Genomic DNA, 23276 nt, shown 5'->3' with positions numbered 1-23276 from the left:
TCTTCACAGTGCTGCTGGCTACAGCTAAAGGAAACCATTTCAAGCACTTAATTCTGTCGTTTCAAATTGTCATCTTTACACTTATACTCTATATAATACACAAGAACCTCAGTTCTAAGCATTTCTCTGGTGCGGACTTGTTGTCGGGTTTAAACCACGACACTTGTGTTCCCCATTTGACCAAAACACACTTGGTGTTATTTCACATCATTATTTGTTACACATCACTTACTTCATGTTCATCCTTCAATATTTATCCCACATCACCACCCTGTGTTGCTGTAGCACCATTTATTATGCCTTCAAAGACATGATTCAGTATTATACTACAAGTCCCATACCCTCCCCCCAGTATATATACACCATATATAACAGAACTTACTATGTTTAAGAGGTCTTCAAAGGCCTTTGGAACAAATATTACAAAATTAAATGAGGAGAGAAACTTACTACATATTTCTACAACTTGTAGAAATATACAGAATCATTCCTTCAGGATCTGTCAGAGGAAAATCGGAGAAAACATGGTTGTTGGAGTCAGAAAGACACCTGACATGGCTGTCTGGATAGATATCTCCACACAGGCTATTGTGAGGCAGGCAAAGGGGTAGCACGATTTACAGGGAACTGAAGATACAAGAACCTCCAGGAGAGAGAAGGAAGTGATGTGTTTCCAGTTCAAGTAAGAAACTGATAAAATTTCACTTTGCCTCTGAAGAATTCTGTGCCTTTTCATTAAATCCTCAAGTGATTCTTGTGATGCTGTTTACATCCTGCAGAGCTTCAGTGGAAAGTTCTCTGTGATGAGATGATCATCGTGCAGAAGGACAACGATGTTAACTTCAAACTCTAGAAGAGGGGGGAATAACAAAATTAGAGTCATGGAATCACAGAATGGTTTGGGTTTGAAAGGACCTTAAGATCACCTAGTTCCAACCCCCCTGCCCCAGGCAGGGACAACTCACACTAAACCATGCCACCCAAGGCTCTGTCCAGCCTGGCCTTGGACACTGCCAGGGATGGAGCATTCACAACTTCCCTGGTCAACCCATTCCAGTGCCTCACCACCCTCACAGTAAAGAACTCCCTCCTTATATCTAACCTGAACTTCCCCTGTTTAAGTTTAAACCCATTATCCCTTGTCCTATTGCTACAGTCCCTGATGAAGGGTCCTTTGTGGATCTGAACTGTAGCAGTAAGAGGAGAGGCAGGCAGTTCCTGCTCTCATGCACAGCACTTCTCAGAGCTCTTCCAAGCCTCTCCAGTACCCTGCATTTTCCTGTGGCATGAACATGGTACTCCAGGCAGAACCCCACCCCAGGCATCCCACCCAATCTTCAGACCATTCCTAGAGAACCTTGGTTTGTTCTCATCTTTGGGACTCCTCTGGATTCATTTCTGTATCATTGACAAACTACGACATCTGGTTTTCCAGACAACAGGCAGAGTTCAAGCCTCCAAGATTAAGATGCTTTGAGAAAGATGGCTCACACCAATATGCATTGCTCAGGCATGGCAATGGAAGAGCTGGGGAGGAGACAACTCCTCTGCTGTCAGCACATAACAGAACCTTAGAATCGTTCATCACACGTGGCCTTATGAAATTAAACACCAACATCTAACAAAACCTGCAAGCTGTGATAAAATTTCAAACTCTGCTCTTTGGATAGTACATTGTGTTGTTCAAAACCAAAATCAGATCGATAATGAATCCTAAGTAGAGATAGGATACAAAGTCAGGTAGAGTTAATAAATGAAGGGAACCAGAGATCAAATTAAACTGAAAATAACTGTCCTTTTTTGGAATCTTCGTAACTTCTTAGAAGTAGATACTACACTAACAGGAGCCATTTGTCACTGTAAATCGCTGTTCAACAGCTACAAATGGCAAAAAGTAAAGAGTAGAAGTATTCTGGGGAAACATCACTGTACACATCAGGTGTGAGAGAGCTCTTGAGGGAACAGGTAAACAGATAGGCAGAGCTGGAAAACTAGTTGTGCACATTTATCTGAGGTGTACAGCAGAGAAGTTCCAGGGACTTCAGCTGGGAAGGACCCTAAAGGCAGGGACTTGTAGCTTCAATCTGATACAATAAAACCAAAAAAGAAAACCAGTAGATTCCAGCAGGATGAAGGGAAGAAAATGAGGCTAGCAATGAGAATTTTTGCAGTAATTACTTGAACAAGTGAGGTATTTGTGAAGGAAAGTGTTCAAAGGAAAAAAAAAAGCAGGAAGAAGTATCTGGTATGGATAAAGAAAAGCAAAGTCACATGCAAAAAGAAAAGCCACATGCAGCCTAACTTCTGAGTCTGTGCACCAGGAAAATGGGAAAAAAGGAGAGGAAATGGAAAGAGAAGTTCTCAGTGATGGTGAAAGAAGGAAGGGATCATCTTGGCATTTTATTCTTGGACTATTACTCAAGTGTTTAACACATGTAATTTTTTGGTAGAAAAAAACCCTAACCCTGCCATTACACTGCTGCTCCTGTCCCTTTACCATATAATTCTAGTAGTGAGAAGTAGCTTAACAGCTGCACAACTAGTTTTAGTTGTAAGTATTTGGGCTGTATTTTCTCAATCTACATGAAATACAGCAGACTACATTCCTATTCAGGGACTGCAGGGAAACAGAGTGATATCCTTGGTGCTTCTTGCAGCACTGGCAGCGACTTACCCTGTTACCTGCCAGAAGCTGAAGTGAAACTCAGAAACTTCCCTCAGGTGAAAGACACCAACACAGCATAAAGCCCTACACACACTTACCAACTTTGAAGTTTGTTGTTTCCAGGGTAGGGCAGGTGAACAACCTGGGAAACACCATGTATATAGGAATTGGCAGGCCCCTGCAGACATCCCCATCAGCAATCTGAATATTCTGTATCTCTGTGGCATCTCTGGCGTACCCTTCCGCACACCCTGGTGAAAGTGGGAGATTCAGAGGGAAGGGAAAAAGAGAACACAGTGGCCAAAATTTAAAACTCAAGACAAAGATGCACTGGGGCTAGGGGGTGAGATACGTGTGGGCAAAATGTTTTTCCCTTTGACCTGCACGTTTTCACAGGAGCAGTCTGAGTTAAGGATAGCAGAGGTTATCTAAATTAATGTTTGGACTGTTCCACCTAAGGCACAAAACAATTGTTTGCAAGTCTTTTTAATTATATGGCTTTTGACAATCTTTCATATTTAAGCTGAAAAAGCACAGGGAGTAGCTACTGCAGTCTGTTCTGTACACATTCCATTGACAGAGAAACTTACCACAGGTTTCCACACGTACTAACTGCAGCTCGATGCTTTTGACTGCAGCCTCTGCATTCTCCACTATCAGCTGCCCTGTCAGTGGCTGTGTAATGATACACTTTGTAGAACTGAGATGACCTCTGATGAGAAATTCTGGAAGTGAGGCTCTCTAAAAAGATTATGGGGAGGGGGAAGAGAAAAAGTCAAAACTGTAAAAGCAGACTAAGAAAAAAACACCTTACAGAAAGGTGCCAAAATATGTAGGAGATCCCCCAAAGCTGCAAAGTTAAGAATTTAAAAGTTCAGAAATGCTTCAAGAAACTCAGTCTCTTTACATACGCATCCTTATGCAGATGCATTAAGATATCTCTTAGTACTCCTGTTCCCCTGAACATGCATCACCCCCCTACTCATCCCATCCACAGGAGCTTTTTCTGACAAAACCTGCACTGACAAAACCTGGCCACTGCAATGAATCCAGAAGTGAGAACTGCATGGTGAAGGAGGCAGGCTGGCAGGAACTCATAGGATGGGCAAGTAGGCTAGGAGTGCTCTAAGAACCCCATAGTGGTCCCATTTTGTTACAGGTTACAATACAGTCTCTCATTTCAGTGACTTTCCTACCCTTTAACATTTCTCTCTCCTAGTCACTAGCATTGGGAGGGAAGACAGACATTTCAAAACCTTTCTTTGATGCAAGATGTAGCATACTGTGTATGTACTGAGACACCAATTAAGGACAATTAACATACAAGATCACACTTTCAACATTTTCTTAACAGCAAGCATGTTTCCTACTTCTTAAGGAAGGAGCAGTAAGAACAGCTGACTGAGGATGACAATCTGTAAATCAGTTTCCATGAAAGACCAAAGCAGGGGATTGCTCCCCCTGCCCTCCCCTTTTTAGGCCAGCAGGCACCACAGATATTCTCTGCCAGCAAAAAAAAAACTTGTGTGCACAAGATCCAGTTAAAAGTTCTAGCAGGAGGCATACTGAAACAGTCAAGCTTTCTACCCACATCTTCAGCTTGTATCTTCACCATCCAGCTTTCTTCAAGCTGTTTGAGCACCCTGCTCTAACTTTCCCCTTTTGCAAGCCTTATTCTCTCCCTCCTTAATTTTTTGTTATTGACATCTCTGATGTTAGACCCTACCTTCCAACCATCTGTTCACACTGGCTTGTGGCATTGTGTTTCCTTGCCCATGTTACTGATTTTCTCTTCTTCCAAACCACCTCTCTTGTCGAAAACTTTTTTCCTCCCAATCTGTTTGGCTTGCTTCTGAGTCCTGGCTGCCAGTAGCAATGGCAGTAGCTATTGTTTAGACTGTTTCACTCAGATACCCAACACCTCTGCAGAATTTAGCTGTTCCACTCAAAACAAATCTTGGGGGGAAATAAAAAGTGAGGAATCTTCATGCCTTTAGTAAATGAGTATTTTCTCCTAACTTAAGTAACAGAAGTTACATCCCTGACAAAACCATCCTATGAAATACTGAGTCCTAATGACGTATTGGTAAAATGCTTTCTTATTGTATGATCCCTCACACATTCTTCTCATCGCCACTATCAGTAAACAGAGAGCTGTTTCCCTGGGACATCATACAGCTATGCCCTGAAACTTAGTGGTCAGGAAGCTAAGAGACAGAGACAAAAGGAACTTGCAGAATGAGAACTCAAGGCCATTTTTCTCAATCTTAGTCTATGAGACCTGTTTTTTTAAAGGTACTGCTCTTATTGGCACTCCTAGGTAGGTCTTCTCTCATGGGGCCTACCATCTAGTTCATCATTCCCCTCAGAGAATCAAGAACACAGAAGCAAATCGATCCTGGTTTTTCATCCAATGTCTTTGTGTTTGCTCAGCTACTTCAAACCTCCTGATCAGTTTTCGAGTAGTCCACCAGAAACTATAGGTCTGTCATAATCTCCAGACAAGCAGAGAATTTAAATTTTAACGTTTTAAGTATACCAAAACAATGACTTTTTCTACCTATCCACTGGGTAGTCGCTTCAGACCATACATTTCATATGTTTTTCTGAGACCAGCTAGCACTGTTTGTGCTACCATACACATTCAACACTATTCCTTAGACGGCTCCATATTTAAACACCAAGATCTGCTGGATCAGAGATGTCAGAAGTTTTAGAACCTACTTCTGTAGTTATGTACTTGAAATAGCAAAAGGTGCAAGGTCTGTTAAGAAAGAGCTTTTAATGGACTTTCATGACTTGCTATGCCAGTGAGTAGACTTATCAAGATACAGAAGAGAAAGAAGAAATAGAAAATCATTTATATGGAAACATGGTTCATAGGAAGAGCAGACTGCTGAGAGCTTCCTATTTAGCAGTAGTATCAAAAGAAATTTTACTGCCAAGAGTAGTTATTATATCCTTACGTTTAGAAAGACTTGTTTTCAGCATGCAGCAGTCACCATGAGACATGAGAGGCTGCTGGAAACAACCTGCTCATCCTCTAACTCAGTGGGACTTAGCTGGTTTGTTTTCTAGAATCACCTCCTCTATGCTCAAGAATGGCCTATTCCAACATGCAGAATGTTAAGCAAAGGTAGGAAGAGACCTGCATGGATGAAAAAGATACTACTGTTAAAAATCATAACAAGGAAGTATACAAAAGATGGAAGTAGAGTCAGGTGACCCCAGAGGAACATAAAATGAGTATCCAAGCGTGCAGGGATGGCTTTGGGAAAGCCAAAAAACACGTGGAGTTAAATCAAGAGACAGGAAGGACAACACAGACCTAGTGACAAGAGACAGGAAAAGGACAGAGGCACTTAATGTCTTCTCTAACTCAGACTCTACTGATAAGATTTGCCTTCAGAAAACCCAGGCACCTGCAACCACAGGGGAAGTCTGGAGCAAGGAACAGTTATTCCTGGCAGAGAAGGAGCAAGTTGGAGAGCATTTAAACAGTCTGGATGTACGCAGGTCCATTGGACCTTACGGGACGCACCCACAAGTGCTGAGGAAACTGACCCATGTTCCCCTGAGGCCAATATTGATTATCTTTGCAAGGCTGTCATGAACAAAAAAGGTTCCTGAACATCACCCTTATCTTAATGATTTATTCTTAACTCTGTGAGGGTGGTCAAACACTGTAACGCTGCCGAGCGGTTGCAAGTCCCCGTTCTTTGAGATATTGAAAGCTTGACTACACATGGCCCTGAGCAACCTGCTCAAGATGACTCTGCTCTAGGCACAGGTGATGGACTAACCAATCCCCAGAGGTCCCTTCTAGCTGCAGTGATTTGGAGAACATGTAGAATAAGGTTAACAATAGCATGAAACAACTAGACAGCTGAATAAGAGGTCCGTTTTGAGAAACAAGTGGAAAAGTAGGTCTAAATTCAGAAGCCTGGGACCAAGAGCAATGGAAGACAAACTGGGGATGCAGAAGGGAAGCCTAAAGCAGGAAAACAGTCCTATTAACAAAAAGAGCACAAGAGGAAAATCTGGAAAAAAGAGAACATACGTTTCAGTGGACAAACAGAAACAAGTGTTCAGAAAGCTAAATGACCAAAATAACTACTAATGTTCATCCAGACTTCCCAAAGCCACATGGGGCTGTAGAAAGAGGCATAAACAAGGATCCAAATGTACATTTTTAAAGGATCTTGACTACACCAGGTTTAGAATGGGTTTTTTTGCTTCGCTGCCATCTTTCACTCAGAAAAGTTATAAAAACGTTTAACCATTGCTGGACAAAGGTCTACCTTACATCGGTCACCACCACCACAAGAGACCAGACAGAATCACTGTACTGCTTACACAAGTGGGGAAAAAAAAAGAGAAGGGGAGGGGGGGAAAGAGAGAACTGATTATCTATAGGACAGCATTGCATTTAACCATTCCTCTCTTGTTCTCACTAAGAATCACAGAGGCATTACGTTTAAATAATATGAAAAGCCTTACCTCTTTAACATTTTGCAAAGTTTCAGGAGTGATTGTGAAGTCTACTGGGCTTGGCATCAGTTTCCCTTTCTGTGACTACAAGTAATGAAAGAGTTAAACCGCAAACTACGATTTACGAAACACACACAAGAATATTAAAAAAGACAAAGTCAAGCAACCATAGGATGTGTTATTTTGCAGGATTCTCTTCATACTGAAAGTATGCATCTTTAATAAAAAAAAATATTTCTTGCCTTTGTTATTAAATAACATTACAGCATTGTCTATCACAAATCTGAACTACAGAAACAAAACCATGTCAATTTTTGGTTACTTTGTGTTTGCCAAATAACAACCTCTTTGCTCTCCATTTGTAAGTTTTGGCATACACTCTACCTACACTGGGGGAGAAAAAGGGAAAACAAAACCAAATCATGCAGTTGACTAACACCCCTGGAAATAAAGAAATACGCTACCTATCTGAAGCATAGGATACACCTTAGAAAACAGTTAAATTTCACATTTCTGTATTTACAAATAATTGCATTTTATATATTACTTGCAATGTTTCCTTTTGTTATTAATACTTAGTGAATTTGGGCATGCCAGAGAGGGGGAAGATTATAAATGAACTCGCTTCATTGTTTCAAACATGTTTGAGCACAAACATCTCTGAGCATTCTGAACTCATCTGCTGCCCTTTCAATAACAACTCAGGTCTCATAAGCCATCCTCACGTTACTAGGAGATCATCAAATCATCATTCCATCCTCAGATGATGGAATCAAGCATAGCATTGATTTAATGGGCTTAGCATTCCAGCTTTTTTAACTTTAAAATTAAAAATACTTGGTCCAGGTTAGCTTTCCAGGCTAGAGAAAAAAATTTGGGGCACATTACTAGAGTTCTTCAGTATCTATTCACACCATTTATCACAAAACCAAGAGGTCTTTCTGTAAGTGGCTGAATGAGCCCTGAGCTCTGTTGAGATGGAAACCTGTACTCTGAATAAGGAAGGCAAGCTTTGCTTACCATTCACTGACCTCTCTCTCCATCCTTATCTCAGTGAGATGCACAGTCTTTCCCCTACGTATTTAGAATAAGTAGCCAGCACAGCATCAATTCCGAGTCCCAGCTGCATATAACTTGGAGTTGGCAGAGCACACCACCGCCAATGGGCTTAACTTGAATTCTTAGTTAGGATCTACCCTCACTACTTAAGAATTCAAAATAGCTTCTGCTGCCCAGCTGCAAGATGGAAGATATTAGCAGACTTGACTGTATTTTCCCATAAATGAGTAACTCTGGCAAAGAATAAGGTTAAGGGAAATGGTACATTGAGCACTGACAACGAGAATTATATGTTCAGTAAAACCTCATTAATTCACCCTGACTGAGAGACTCATGATTTACTGACTTGTGATCTAAGAAGTGCTGCAGTGGGAACAAGAAATAAACCCAGGAAACTGCACGGTATGTAATTTGTTCACTATTTTGACAAGTGTGGCTTACTTATAATGTAATAATGGACCAATAAAGTGTAGCATAATATTTCAAAAAAAAAAGAAATCTTACTGACAGGAAACTTCTTCACAGCACCTAGGTACATCTTTAAAAAAGCAACTAAATTTTTTAAAAGGTACTATAGAACTAAACCCATTTGCACCATTATTCATAAGTAAAACAAGAATCTAATACTTTACTGCCCCGTTAACAGTTCAGAGGAATGATACAAACAGTATGTTCTAACAAGTTGTGGGTGGAAAAAGATACTTAATTAGGCCTGCACAGGCTGTACTGACATCAGATGCTCTGGACATGCATAAAGTCAACATAAACTAAAAACCAATCTGATAAAGGAACTTCAAATAACAAAGCAGCACAGCGTTCCTTGGGAGATAAGCCAATCTCATCCCACAACGGTATCTCCATTGGAGGAGGAGGAATGCTGTCTCCATGCTGCTAACTGCAAGATGTGGATATTTGTTAACCTAGTTATCTTAGCATATTGCCAACCATAGGCTTACTTAATAGCAAAGGTGATTAAGCTGACAAGCTTCTTATTTCCAACTTGATGCGATCCCAGCTTTGATACTTTGAGTAAGGGCTCTCAATTGTAGTTAGCCATCTGAATAACAGATATCAGACATTTTCTCTTCACCAACAAACTCCTGGTTTTGGAACAGGCATTGTGCCTAGAACCTTTGGCTAACAAATGCTTGGATAATCTGAAACAGTGTTTAGACCACCATCATAATGTTTAACCACACCTGTGTTTCAGAACTGAAAGGATGAATAAGAGAACAAACTCAGTACAGTATAAAATCATCTTATAAACCAAATTCTCTTTATACTGTTTTCTTTAAATGAAGAGAGATGTGTTATTCTAATCAGAAGCAACTGACACCCTATCTCTTCTGGATGGTCTTGTTTTGAGGCCTCTTCCTTACTCGTACATATCCCTATATATATATATATGTACACACATTTAATTGTTACAAATTACATGGTTTTACTCAGGTTTCAAGCCTTACTGCCAAACTTTACATAAAGTGGAAAAAAAATATAAAAATCTCACTTTGTATGGTTAATACAAATCACACTTACCAGTGAGTGGACAATGAATTCACAAGTCTTAGTTAGGTCTTTTGCCAGCAGAGAACGTTTCATATCACACCGTAGGGTATACTAGCAAGAACAGGATGGCAGAGAACAAAAAGAGAGACTTAATTAAGATTTCCTCTCTCTTTCTCTTGACTTTTCATCTTTTTATTAAATATGTGCAGAATGTTACTCTTATTAATATTTAAGGCATCATTTAAAACAGATTAGTAGGCAATGTACACCCTCATGACGGGGAAAGGGGAAAGAGGTATAGTGATTTTAGATACTCCCAAATGAAAGCTGCTTTTTCTTTGAGTTTACAGTCCCCATGTCATTTGAAAAAGCTTTCCATATCTTCTGCATTATATAACAACCTGTAAGATTGAGGGACTAATTCACTGACAGAGTGGTATTCTTTTATGGCTTCAGCACCCAAATTACATTCAGTTAAGTGATTATGGTACTGCTTTTCACCACACTTTGGATACGTGATTATCAGTAAGATATATTCATAGCCCCTCTAATTTTAAATCTACTGTAAAATTGAATTTAAATATGCATATAACTGTTACCACTGTTAATGGGGAACTGTCTTCAGCCATACATCTGAACTTAAAAGCAGCAGCGGACAGTAAAATCAGGCAACAAGGTTAATTTTGCTGTTCACTGTTCAAAGCCTTGCTGACAATTTCCTCCCATTTCTCCCCTAACAAAAAGGAGCCATAAACCAATGACTGAAAAATAGTAGGACCTTCATTATCACAGTAATCATATACTTCAGCATCTATAACACAGCTGTTCAACATCCTTACAAGATAGGGAATTTGTTGGGGTGGTTTGGGTTCTTTTTGTTTTGTTTAGTTTTTCATTCCTTCTTTACAGATGAGGAATTGGCAAAAATAGGTGCAATCAAACTAGGGGTTGATTCAGTTAATAACTGAATGTCTCTCTGATGTCTCCCTGCACATAACCTGAATATACGTGCAAGAAAGACACTGGGGAGCACTACCTTTACCCACCCCATACATACTACGGTTTCCACTGAAGCTGATCACTGTTGAACAGACCTTCTATTACTGCACTATACTTCACTCGGACCAGGGAACACAGTAAAATGAGGCAGCAGGACCATAAAGGCCTTGGAATTTGGCTCACAGCCTCCCCATCAGTGGATAATTAGAAGGTCTCTGCAAGAGGACAGAGTCTTGAATCTTGAAACTGAACCCCCAGCTAACATACTAATACCTAGATAAGAAAGAGAGGCTTGCTTTTAAATTGCACAGGACTTCGACAAAGGTCTAGGAACTGTTTCTTAAACAGCACCTCAACACTACATTTTCCTCTTCAGGAGAGTACAGCTCTCACAGGTGGGCCGAAATTTAATGATTAACCTTTTAATTACATTTTATTGCCAGCTTGTAAAGAGAAGCTATGTAAATGAAGGAACAACAAGCAAAACAGATATTCACCGTTAAAGTATACTTTAAAACAACTGATATTGATCATAGGCAAGTTATCTGGATACAGAAAGCAACTCGACCAGTTTTGCACCATTTTTGACATACCTTCTACAAACAACAGATGTTACATTAGGAAGAAAGCCAAGGCTGAAAAAAACATGAGAACTACTTAAACATCTGGATGTAGACAAAAAAAACAGGGAATTTTTCTTATAGTTACTTCCAATAGGCTAGTAGGTAGGGGGTTTTCCTGTGGCTTTTTGGTTTGTTAGGGTTTGTTTTTAAATTCCAGACTGTAATATGCTCAACTAAATAGCCAAAAGTTTTATACTTTGCCATCAAATCCAATATTGAGTGAGCTACAAGTGGAAAAAAAATAAACCAAACACAAAACCAACCAACCAAAGCCCAACAAACAAAAGACCCCCCCCACACACACAAAGAATAAACCAGCAGCTTTATAACCCACTGATTCTCCATCAGCAGTAATTTTGAAATTTTTTGCATTTAATGGCTCCTTCAATTTTTTCCTTGAAGAAAAAAAACCCACCCAACCTAAAATGCACTCCTCAGTCAGAAAAAGCATTGTCTAACACAGAATTTATATTCAAGAGATGGCTGAAGACTTTTCCCTCACAAAAAGAAAACAAAACCCTGACAAACACACACACAAAAAATCCCAACCCAAACCCCAAACAAATGAACCCACCTATGGTAAGACAATTTTTAACCAAAAAAGGTCAAATTTCAAAACTGTGTTTCCACGAGATTCTGTTACAAGCATGTGGTCCCTACAGATTTGGGCAGGAAATGTTACTATTCATCTCCACAGGAAAGCAAACAATTCATGATTTTGAAAACGCTACAAGCTCTCAACACTTTGGTTTGAGTCTTCATTTTGATATCACACATTTGTTTGGACCAAAAGGACACTGCGGTGCAGTCTTTCTTCATGAAGAAAATGTAGTTGTCTACAACATAAGGAGGGACCACAGTAGCTCTGTGAAGGTATTTCAGGCAACACTTCTTGTTACTCTTCTGTTTATACCACCATTCTTAAAAGATTTACTCCATTATGGAAGGCATGAAACATTAAGTGATGGAAAGATTTCCTCTATTTAGAGGATACTTCTCATAAATGTATGCAGGAAAACAGATTCTGAACACTAAACGGCTTTATTACTGTAGGATTTATCCCCATGTCTTAAAACCGATCTGCTAAGTCAATAAACTTATTTTTTAACATTTTAGTATTAGCAATAATTTTTGTCTACTGCGCTAACAAAGTCTCACTGGTACTAGGCAACCAGTACACACACTTGTATCTGCGTATGTACTATTATGCAGATTATCTACAAAATGGTAAATGCAACTTCTTTCACAATAAAATCAGAACTCTGTAAGAGAGCTGTGCAAGATCTAACTATTGTAGCAAATTACTAGATCTTTCTTAACCCAAAGCTCCTCTTTCCAGTATGCTTTTAATTCTTATACTTCCCATGTTACATTTAATTAGTTTCATTACTATCAACTATTTACAATGAAAAGCTTAAACTTGCTGAAAAAGAGAAGAGACTTCACTTTTTTTTTTTTTAGCAACATTATATTGATGGGATTCTGAGATCTCAGGATGGTTCCTTTGCCACACTTAAGAGTGTTACCACCTGTGGAAAGTGTGACGCCAAGAAACTCTAAGTGAAAACCTAGGAACTACCTACAAACCAGTACTTTGAAGGTTAACATGTATCATTATTTTTAATCTTAATTTATATTTAGAAAACACAGTACATACCAGAAGAATGCTGTATTAATAAAGGAAAGCTTAGAAGCTACTTACTTCAAAGGATCTCTGATTTCTGCTCATTCTTCTAATTAGAGAAAAGATACTGCACCATGAAAACTTTATTGCAAAACTTTACCCTCTGCTTCCACGGAATAAAAGATGCTTTAGAGTAAATACATGCTGCAAACTAACAAAAGTTCAGATTTTCTGTACAGACATGACTGCCTTACCTGAATATTAACAAAGACACCATGATACGTCTCATACAGAACTTTGTTGCCCTTTGTTTGCAATGGAAACTCAAACGGAATTTCTGTCTTGCCACTGGGAAGCTTCCCTGGTTTTACCATTTCAATAGTGCTGTTAATAATTTGAATAGGCTGCAAAGATAAACATTAAGATGTTTAGATTGGAGTGACAGCCCCACCATTTCAAGGACCAGCAACACTCACTGAACAGACTTCCTGAATTTCGAGAAACTCAGGTGTTTATTCACAGCACAGACCATCATTCAGTAACCTATTATTTATGTTACTGTATTTCAGCCCCAAAGAAAACTCTCAAAACAGTGCATGCTCCTTCCCAAAATGTCATCATATATCACTAGATAATACTCAGCATTTTTCTGCTATCATTTACATAGGATGAAGTGCTATAACTACTTGAAAGTCATTAAGGAAAGATTTGAGAAAAAAGACAAACGTTTTGTGCTAAAAATACTAATCTGCACAGGTCTTACCTTGACAGAATTATAGAAGGCTTCGAACACACCCACACTTTTGGCACTAAGCTGCAGATTTACTGATCCTTCCATTGTCAACGAGATACCTTGGTGCTGGACTGCGTCCTTACTTGTTATGACCACAACTCCAGAAAGAACTTCCTAATAGGAGAAAAGACAACAGGAAAATAATTGTTTAAATAAATGTCTTCTATAGCCGTTACTCAGACTGTGTGCTAGCTGATTTCCAAACTCAAAAGCACTGTTCCTAGAGAACAGTCTAATCTTGTCAGAGAAGACAAATATTGATACCGAAAGCAGTGTGAGGAAGAGAACTCTGTACTTCTAGTTTCTTTCTTTAAAAATATTGTCCTCTTCCTTGCAGAAGTACTGATCCAAGCTTCAATTTCTTTCCAAAGTTTCACAATCTTCCTCTTCAGAAAGATGAAAAATATCCTCATGAACAAGTATCAGGTCAGCTGGTAACAAACAAGTTCAATTTCACATGATAGAATGAAATCCCAGGAGGAATTTTTATATGAAGAGCGGGACAGCCAGACATGGGAGATGAAAGAGAAGGCATAACTATGAAAGTGATGGCCAAGCTGAGGATAAGTCTCTCTTCAAGAGTGGAGTGGAATAGGTTTAAAATAAATAAATAAATAGTTGCTCTGCTACACCAGGAAATTCCATGCTACAATGGGAATCGAAGGCACAAGTTGTATGAGTCAAGCAATGCATCACTTATCCCATTAAGAATGTTTTGTCTACTAAACGGTATTTGGACAAGAACACTGCATCTTGAAAGTATCAACTTAGAAGTTCTAACACTGGAAAAAAAAACTGCAGGAGAACAACATGCAGTTCATTTTACATACCCCAGAGTTTATCCTTCACCTCTCCTACAACAAAGAATCCACTCCAAGTCAGTGTTCAATGTCAATCATTCATACACATCTGGAAATACGAGCAAGTGATTTGAGAACCTGCAAAAGTTTCTTGGGGCTAGCCTTCTCTTCTGCTATACGGTAATGCTCCCTCCACCTTCATCAGGCTTGTAAGCTAGACACCAAACTACAGACCACTCCAAACCAAGAATAATTCAGAGACTGCCCACTCTACACTCAACCAGTTAAAACCAGTCTAGTTACGTACATCTCTGACTGACGCTACTTGAATTTTGCCAGCCTTTCGTCTTTACTAGAGGTACATACAGGATGACAATATAGAAAATGGGTCAGGGGGTTTAAAGCAGAACAGGACAGCAGAAGAACTTCAAGCATCACAACAAAGGCTGACACACTGAAAGTCTGAAGAGGACCTGCAGCAATTGGGAAATGCCAGGAACAGGAGGCACAAGCACAAAAGGACAGTGAAGAAAAGCTGACCTAAATACTGTACTGCTTTGCTAACAGGCTTTAATTAGTACAAGCAATTAGGTTACTGCTTTGAAAAATGAGTACAGCTGAACTACAAGAAGCATGGACAATCCTGAACATACAAACTGCTTTAATAAATGAGAAGTCTCCCACCACAAGGCAAAAACCTATTCCAGAGCTACTGCCTACATGCTTTCACACGATAAGGATGTATGCATTTAGGGCAGAACAAAGAGTGACTTGAAGTTATATATTATTTTTTCTTATAACACTCAATGTCTCTTAAGAAATAAAAAAAAAAAAACAACACCTCAAGACTACTTTCTAACAAAACTTTTAAAGGTTACTAATGTGGGGGAGAGGGAAGAACCATGAAAAAGATGCAACAGTATTTATTTATATAATATTCATATTTCTGTTTGATGTGTCGGGAGGTGGTCAGCTATGTATTTTCTGGGGAAGAGTCATTTTGTGTAAGGCCAGAGACCCCTCTAAATACAAAGCTGTCAGTAAACTTGTCCTTCTAAAAAGTAAAAAACAAGGAACATAAGCCTGCCAAGATGTTAAAATACTTACAGTTAGCACACAATTTATGAGAAAACTCATTTTGCAAAACATTTGCAAATATATACCATTTGCAAAAGCTATGCAGCATCATGTCATACTAAAATAGTATTGTTCATATTAAAAGGGGTTTGTTCAGCTTTAACATCACAAAACTAAAGGCACAGAGAATGTCACCACTGGAATCAATCCCCTTGTACTACCATATCAAAAGGGGTTTGTTTAGCTCTAACACCACAAAAATAAAGGCACAGAGAATGTCGCCATTGGAATCAATCCCCTTGTACTACAGTGTAGTAAATTACAATCATCTGTTCTTGTTCACTTCTTCCCTTCTCACTTACTAGAAACTCCTCATGGTTTCAGCACAGGACGACAAAACTTTGAAAGATGGAACTAAGCTAATACAGCTCTATACAGAATTATTCATCTCAAAAAAGTAACACTCCATAGGAAGGCCAGCGTATTATGTGAAACAGAGAAGTGAGATACATGTTCTAAGCTGCAAACAAAACACTTTTGTAAGAAGACTGTCTCAGGTTAATAATCCTGAACAAGCTCTTTCAGCTTTCTGTTCTCAGTTCCCTACCACTCAGATATGTACATGACACTTTGAAAGCTTTGGTCACTTCCAAGGTCATAACTAAGATGAACAACTGCTTCATGTGATCCAGCAGCACAACCCCTTGTTTCTCCAGTTGTGGAGCAGAGTTACCGAGGTCTGGCTGAGGACAATTTGGAATTACCTTCAATCAATAACATGAAATGGTTCATAACACAGCACAGAATCTCATCTTAAGTCCTAAGCCATATCAAAAGACTTCTGACTGAACTAGGCAGCTATTCAGTATCCATAAGCTTTCTGTAAAGACTGGAAGGATCAAAGCATGCACTATGGCATCCCATAAATTGTTGGGCCAACTACTTTCAGGGTGCAAATTTTTACTAATTCCAGTCTGTTTACACTGTCAGATCTGTTTGCTAGATTCATGAGCTAGAAAAAATAATTTTAGCTAGATATTACGTATTTTCAGATTGTATCTAATCACTTGAGAGCATCCCTAATAAAATCAGAGTAATTCTTTTTTTGTTCTTTTCTCAAATGCAAGGTAGCTTTGAATAAACAACAAACCACAAGGCAGATTTAAAGAACACTTGAAATCTGCCATCACTCATTTTAAGGTGTTGGCAATAGGAGAGGATGTCATATCTAATGCCATCCAGAAATGCCTAACATTTCTCTCGTTCCATGTGATAGCCACTATACATCTATAGATTAAGCTTATCCTTATTTTGGTAGAATGCAAGTCCACAGTCAGCTGGTTACCAACAAGATGCCTTAGGTTCCTCTTAGATTCCACTTTCCACATCACAGGCATTCACTTTTAGGACAAACAGATGACAATTTAAAAATTCACATTAAGTGCAGGTACATCACATTTACTAAATATTCCTGATCATTTTCTTCCACATCTATTCCTCTAGGCAAGCCACCCGCAAATCTTAACTATGTATTCTTCTGGTTATTTAGACAGAAACTGACCACATTCAATAGAAAAAGCCCACTAAACTCAACTAACTAGTCATTAGATGCTTTAAAACCTCAATGCTCAGATATACTAATTACTTTGCCTTTTTTAGGGAAAAGGAAAATTTGAAGCAAATTTTGTGGCGACACAGCACCTCAGAGAGAACTGAGTTGGACAATGGGACTCATTTCTGGAATAACCTTATAGACACTGGGGCCAAAGAGCATGGCATTGAGTGGGTATATCACATCCCCTAACATGCACCAGCCTCTAGGAAAACTGAACGGTACAATGGGCTGTTATAACTACACTGAGAGCAACGGGTGGTGGGACTTTCAAACACTGGGATACACACTTACCAAAAGCCACCTGGCTGGTCAACACCAGAGGATTTGCCAACAGGGCTGGCCCAGCCCAGTCAGAACTTTTACATCTGTAGAGGGAGGATAACGTTCCCGTGGTGCATATGAAGAATTTGCTGGGGAAGACAGTCTGGGTTATTCCTGCTTCAGGTAAAGGCAAACCCACTCTTGGGATTGCTTTTGCTATGGGACCTGGATATACTTGGTGGGTAATGAGAGAAGATGGGGAAGTCTGATGTGTACCTCAAGGGGATTTGATTTTAAGAGAAAACAGCCAATGAACTCAATTGTATGCTGTTGCCTTCTATGTAGCACCTTTTTATAGCCCACCAACCAGATGCCTTCAGGTCACCAGCAACCGGCCCTGACTTCCCTCCAAGCATCATCCCAACAAAGAATGAACTTTGACGAAACCAGACGAGTTCCACGGTGTCATCAGCAGGCAACAGTCCAACACTGCACACAGTCACTCCTGCTCTGAAAGTCTGTTACAAGAGATGGAGCCCAACATCATGGACCAGACGAACTCAGCAGCTTTATACGGCTTGGTCCATGCACTAGGTAACGGTATCTCTCTCCCTTTGTGTGTGTGTGTGTGTCTCATATATATGAGACAAGAGTGATGGGGTATTGAAAAATGTGGGATCTCAGCATGATGTGAATGGTATGGAATAAGGGGTGGATACTGTCCTGGGTTCAGCAGTAGCAGTCATTTTTCTCCTTCTTAGTAGCTGGTGCAGTGCTGTGGTTTTGACTTTCAGCCTGGGAACAACACTGGTAACACCGATGTTTTTAGTTACTGCCCAAACGTTTAGTCTGACCAAGGACTTTCTGAGTCTCATGGTCTACCAGGAGGAAGCAGAGACAGGACACCATGTTTGGTGAGGAAAGACTGAGGGAGCTGGGTCTCTATAGTTTGGAGAAGAGGAGACTGAGGGGTGACCTTATTAGTGTCTATAAATATAAAAAGGGGGAGTGTCACGAGGATGGAGCCAGGCTCTACTCAGTGGCAAACAATGACAGGACAAGGGGTAATGGGTACAAACTGGAACACAAGAGGTTCCACTTAAACTTGAGAAGAAACTTCTTCTCAGTGAGGGTGACGGAACACTGGAACAGGCTGCCCAGGGAGGTTGTGGAGTCTCCTTCCCTGGAGACATTCAAAACCCGCCTGGACGCATTCCTGTGTAACATTATCTAGGTGTTCCTGCTCCGGCAGGGGGATTGGACTAGATGATCTTTCGAGGTCCCTTCCAATCTCTAGTATACTGTGATACCTGACCCAAACTAACCAAAGGGGCATTCCATACCCCAGCACATCATGCCCAGTATATAACCTGGGGGAAGTTACCCGGAAGGGCTACATCACTGCTCGGGTCGGGCTGGGTATTGGTTGGCAGGTGGTGAGCGGTTGTATTCTCTTCCCTTGTTATTTCTCTTATCATTATTATTATTATTATTATTGGTGGTAGCAGTAGTGGGTTTGTATTATACCTTAGTTACTGGACTGTCCTTATCTCAACCCGTGGGAGTTACAGTCTTTTGATTCTCCTCCTCATCCCTCTGGGGGTGGGGGCGAGCAAGCAGCTGTATGGTTCTGAGTTACTGGCTGGGCTTAAACCACAACAGCTTCCTTATGGGCAAATTTTGATTTAAGAATATTTTGGACTCACTTGTCACTAAAAGTTTTCACTGATGTTAACTATAGTACCTTTCTTTGTACAATGCATTTTTCAGGCCTTTCAGCCTACAATTCTTCTAATTATCAATCTCAGAATTCCTCCCGTCACCCTGTTTGGGTTTTCCAAATAAAACACATCATTAGTTGTGCCTGTCTCCTCATTCTTCTAGCATTCCAGAATTTATTAAATGAGCCTCAATGGCTCAAGAATTCTCTATCCAATTAAATAAAAAGTCTCCTGAACAGATCTTTTGTTCTTAGGAACTTAAACACTGTTTTACTGCTATAAGACATATTTTGCTATTTATTAGGATACATTTTATTGTCTTTTTGTTCTTAAATACCCTTTTTGTATTTTTTTTTCTTTAAAAATGCTGTTACTTTTTTGGTCCAAGTGGGAAGCTTCTTTTTTACTCACAATTTAAAGCAACCTTTTTAAGCTAGCTTTTCTCAAACTGAAGTCTGGACAAAATAAAGGTCTTTGTTTGCTCAGTTCCTCCAGTTTCTGGTGATTATAAATAATGAATACAGAAATCGGTTACTGTTTATCACAGCATGTTATTTTAACCAACTTCCTTTTTAAAACCAGGAACACAATCTCGGGCTTGCATGATGCATGACTATTTTACAAATTTTGTGTTCAATTTCTCACAATTAGAAAGGAGCAGTCAACACAGAAGTAAGGAACTAAAAAGAACAGAACAGTTGCCTACTCAACTACCTAGAACTAAAGAAAGTCTTAAGAAGTGAACTGACTTCCATCTGGCATAGGAGATTGCTTTGCAACAATGAGAAATGCTTGAATTCAGCTGGATTTAGTATAACCCAGGCAACTGTGGCAGGAGGTAGTTTGACCCAACCCAAGACAACAGGGAAGGTTTTGAAGGTTCTATTGTATGATATTTCAGGACCAAAGAGAAATTTATACATCTTGACCTGGTCGGAAAAGCCTGTAATGAAATGCGTGCATCACTCTGACCGTGTAAAGAACAAAACCCAAGTTATTCAGCCTTTATTTTCTTGGTTGGCTATTTGCTTTAGGCACCCCTTTATCTTCTCCACACACCAGCCTTCTCATACATACTTTCAACAAAATTTTTCCCTAACAAGACTCAAATTCAGTTCTGCAATAAAGTAAGATATAAGTTAATTAACTTTCAGAGTTCTCTCCTAGAAGTTTTTAATGTAAACTCCTGCACCTTCAGGGTCTTATTTAGCATGGAATTTACCATTAAGAGATTGTCAGAACAGTTACTTGTTAAATACGGGTCTCTCCTCTGTTTCCCTTTACTCTTTCACTACTTGAGGGAATAAAGGTTTATAGCAAATACACTCAATAGTTGTAAAGATGCTGGCTGATGTACACAAAACAGATTGAGAGATGCCGATTGCTAAAAACCCTACTTCATCCAGACTACATGCTCTCAAGATGTACAAAATCAGTGCTGTAATGGTAATGCCATGCTGATCCCTCCTTTGAAGAGTGGCTGAAATCAGCCATGGCCATTACCTGGTCTTTGGTCTATTATCACCTAACACCAGAGGCTGAGATCCTTTAGACTGCTCTTCATCCACCCCACTTTGTCCAATTTCCTGCTCGACTATATCTCTTCTTTTGGCCATACACAAGACTGTTCTGATACCAACTGTTCCAATACCCTGTATTTTACTTGGAAGACATTCATAAGAAAAACTAAAAAGGATGCCCATGATAATTTTTTTTATTACCGTTATTACTTTTTTGAAGTAATTACTTTCTTGAACCGAATACTACCCATTCCCTTGGTCCAGCTTACTGCATAGCCAATACTGTCACACAAGAAAAGTGGCAGAAATTAAATGCTAGGTGGGTGGCATGATCTTGGGCAAATTATGACTTAGAATGTTTCAGCAATTTTTTATGCTGTTATGATGCAACAGGCATAACAAAAAGAGTATTATGCCAGTGCATAATTTAGGCATCACCTTCTTCCAAATCCAAATGTGGGTTTAAATACATTCGGGGTGGGTGGTGTGTGTGTATGTGGAAATCAAATCTAGCTACAGTACCCCTAGCGCCTTCAAACAAATAACTAGACATACACACTGGGATTAACTACTCTCTTTACTAAAGGAGTCCGTTTTCAAGTAGCATTGATGCAAGCGTATTTTGGGATGAAAGCTGCCATAGACTAAAGCTATTATTAGCACAACTACTGTCACTGAAGTATTCCTAAAAATAAAAAACAACAAACCAAACCTCAAAATCAAACCCGTGTACATTCTACACGTAATTGAAGAGAGATCTGTAATTCCTTCATATCCCTATGAAATTTCTATTAAAAATGCATGTGTTTCTAGTGTACATTTCTTTCATCATGTTTTCACATCACTCAAGACCTGCAAATTTCAGGCCTAGTTAACGAACTAAAATTATAAACCTTTTCACATGGAGCTAAAGTAGAAGCAAACACAAAAGACTGACAGATTTACTACCTATAAATATCTTCTTTAATTTCAGCTTAAAGACATAAGAAATATCCCTTTCCTGCAAAATAATCTAGTTTAAAATGATATAAGGCAAGCCATGTGAAGAAACTGAAAATGGGCATAGCCATACAGTACTGAAATAAGTAAGGTCCTTCTAATACAGTGCATTAGCAAAACAATGTGAAAGTGAGACACAGAAAGTAGCCTTAATCACTATGACACCATACTTAAAGGATGTGCTGTTCACAAACTGATAATTTAGCTTTCTGAAAGTCATCCTTTAGGTGATTTAACATCTGCAGAACAGATGCTGCATACCCTTTCATCCAAATCTGTTTAAAGCAGTATTCCAACATTAAAAACCTTTAATACATCAAAACAAGTTTTATACACTGTAACAACCAAAACTACTAATTTACAGGAAAGCAGTATGTGAAAAGATTTTTTAGAATACCACTGTGTGGCTGGATAACAAAAAAAAAAAAAAGGAAAGGAGGACCTGAACATTTCAGCTGAAACAATATTTCTAGAAAAATAGTGATTGAAAAAAATACTGAAAACATAAGCCAAGTGTTTGGGTTTTTTTTATTTTATTTTTAAACTGTGCTTGAAGTCTTCAATAATGAAAAAAAGGCACAACGTTTTTCCAAGTAGCTGCAGAAGTTGAACGATCACTTTATTACTATCAATAACTACATCAGTGAAAAAAGTCAAGAAATCAGCCTTCTGTAAAGCGGCAGTAAAGAAAAACAAAAGTTCGATCTGTTCTTGCTTAAGTACTTCATCCAAGAGGATATTTCCTATCAGGTGCAAACATCTTGAGACACTTTCACGTTTCTTGCAGAGCACAGAAACGAAACAAGACTCTAACCTATATACTGTACTGAAGCACCAGTCGTGCTGCAATGCACAAGTATTAATGACTGAACGACACTGCCCCATACGTGAACTCCACAGTCACTCCTCGGGGAGTCTTACTCCTTCGTTCCTTCCCTTCCTCCCGAAGCCCTGCCGCCCCCCGCAGAGATTTGCTGGAGGTCCTCACTCAGCACCGTCGCGCTAGCTGGGGACAATGGGAGAACAAAAAGCAGGCTTTAATCCCAAAGCCGTGCCGGAGCCCAGGGCCGCTTTGCTACAGGAGGCAGGAGAAATCCGTGGCGTTCTCGGCAGAGGAGCTAAGGGAGAGCCACGGAGTGAGCAGGGGTGATGGAGAGGAAAGCTCGGAGCAGGGTGGAAGTAAACCTTCCCCCAGCTCGCTGGCAACAGGCTGCAAGCCCCCTACAGCCCCACCTCCACGGTAAAGAACGACGCAAAGCAGGAAGCGCCCTCCTGCCTCAGAGCTGCCAGGAAGTTCCCGGGCTGCCGGCAAGTCCCAGAGCAAAGCTGGGAGCCCAGGCAGGGAGCCCCGTGTTGGCCGCACTCACCCCGCAGCGGTAGACCTTGTTGGCCCGCTTGATCTTGATGTCCAGCGCCGTGCCCATTGCCGCCGCGGCCGCGCGGTGTCACGTGGAGGCAGACTGGTCACATGACCCAGCCGCAGGAAGAGAGCCGTTCCCCAACCGCCCGCTTCCGCCCGCGAA

The 23276-nt window shown here is 39.9% G+C and overlaps 1 protein-coding gene across 2 annotated transcripts; it reads right to left on the bottom strand.

Annotated features, from left to right (window-relative positions):
- Nucleotides 1–274: 274 nt before the first annotated feature.
- VPS26C (VPS26 endosomal protein sorting factor C) lies at nucleotides 275–23272 on the bottom strand. 2 transcript variants are annotated; one of them, XM_061453600.1, is made up of 8 exons: nucleotides 23121–23272; nucleotides 13731–13874; nucleotides 13222–13371; nucleotides 9752–9832; nucleotides 7166–7240; nucleotides 3256–3406; nucleotides 2764–2916; nucleotides 275–849 (listed from the first exon to the last, which is right to left on the bottom strand). In XM_061453600.1, the coding sequence occupies exons 1-8, from the start codon at nucleotides 23175–23177 to the stop codon at nucleotides 767–769; spliced, it is 894 nt and encodes a 297-aa protein (XP_061309584.1). In that variant the 5' UTR covers nucleotides 23178–23272; the 3' UTR covers nucleotides 275–766. The 2 variants fall into 2 exon arrangements, with proteins under 2 accessions (XP_061309584.1, XP_061309585.1); XM_061453601.1 differs by lacking the exon at nucleotides 23121–23272 and adding an exon at nucleotides 16260–16384.
- Nucleotides 23273–23276: the final 4 nt, after the last annotated feature.

This window comes from Pezoporus flaviventris, unplaced genomic scaffold (genome assembly GCF_033815535.1).
Source record: "Pezoporus flaviventris isolate CSIRO_AGI_PZ_B2104156 unplaced genomic scaffold, CSIRO_AGI_Pfla_v1 ptg000015l, whole genome shotgun sequence".
Taxonomy (NCBI): Eukaryota; Metazoa; Chordata; class Aves; order Psittaciformes; family Psittacidae; genus Pezoporus; species Pezoporus flaviventris.
The sequence above is the reverse complement of the archived record's forward strand: the minus strand, read 5'-3'. Positions and strand labels throughout refer to the sequence as shown.

What these genes read in the sequence shown, in the direction of transcription:
- VPS26C (XM_061453600.1), bottom strand. Translation starts at nt 23,177, where the DNA reads ATGGGCACGGCGCTGGACATCAAGATCAAGCGGGCCAACAAGGTCTAC. An exon ending in CCTTCTATAATTCTGTCAAG is followed by an intron (nt 13,372 to 13,730) that starts GTAAGACCTGTG and finishes TTATCTTTGCAG; the next exon opens with CCTATTCAAATTATTAACAG. An exon ending in GTGTCTTTGTTAATATTCAG is followed by an intron (nt 9,833 to 13,221) that starts GTAAGGCAGTCA and finishes TGTTCTTGCTAG; the next exon opens with TATACCCTACGGTGTGATAT.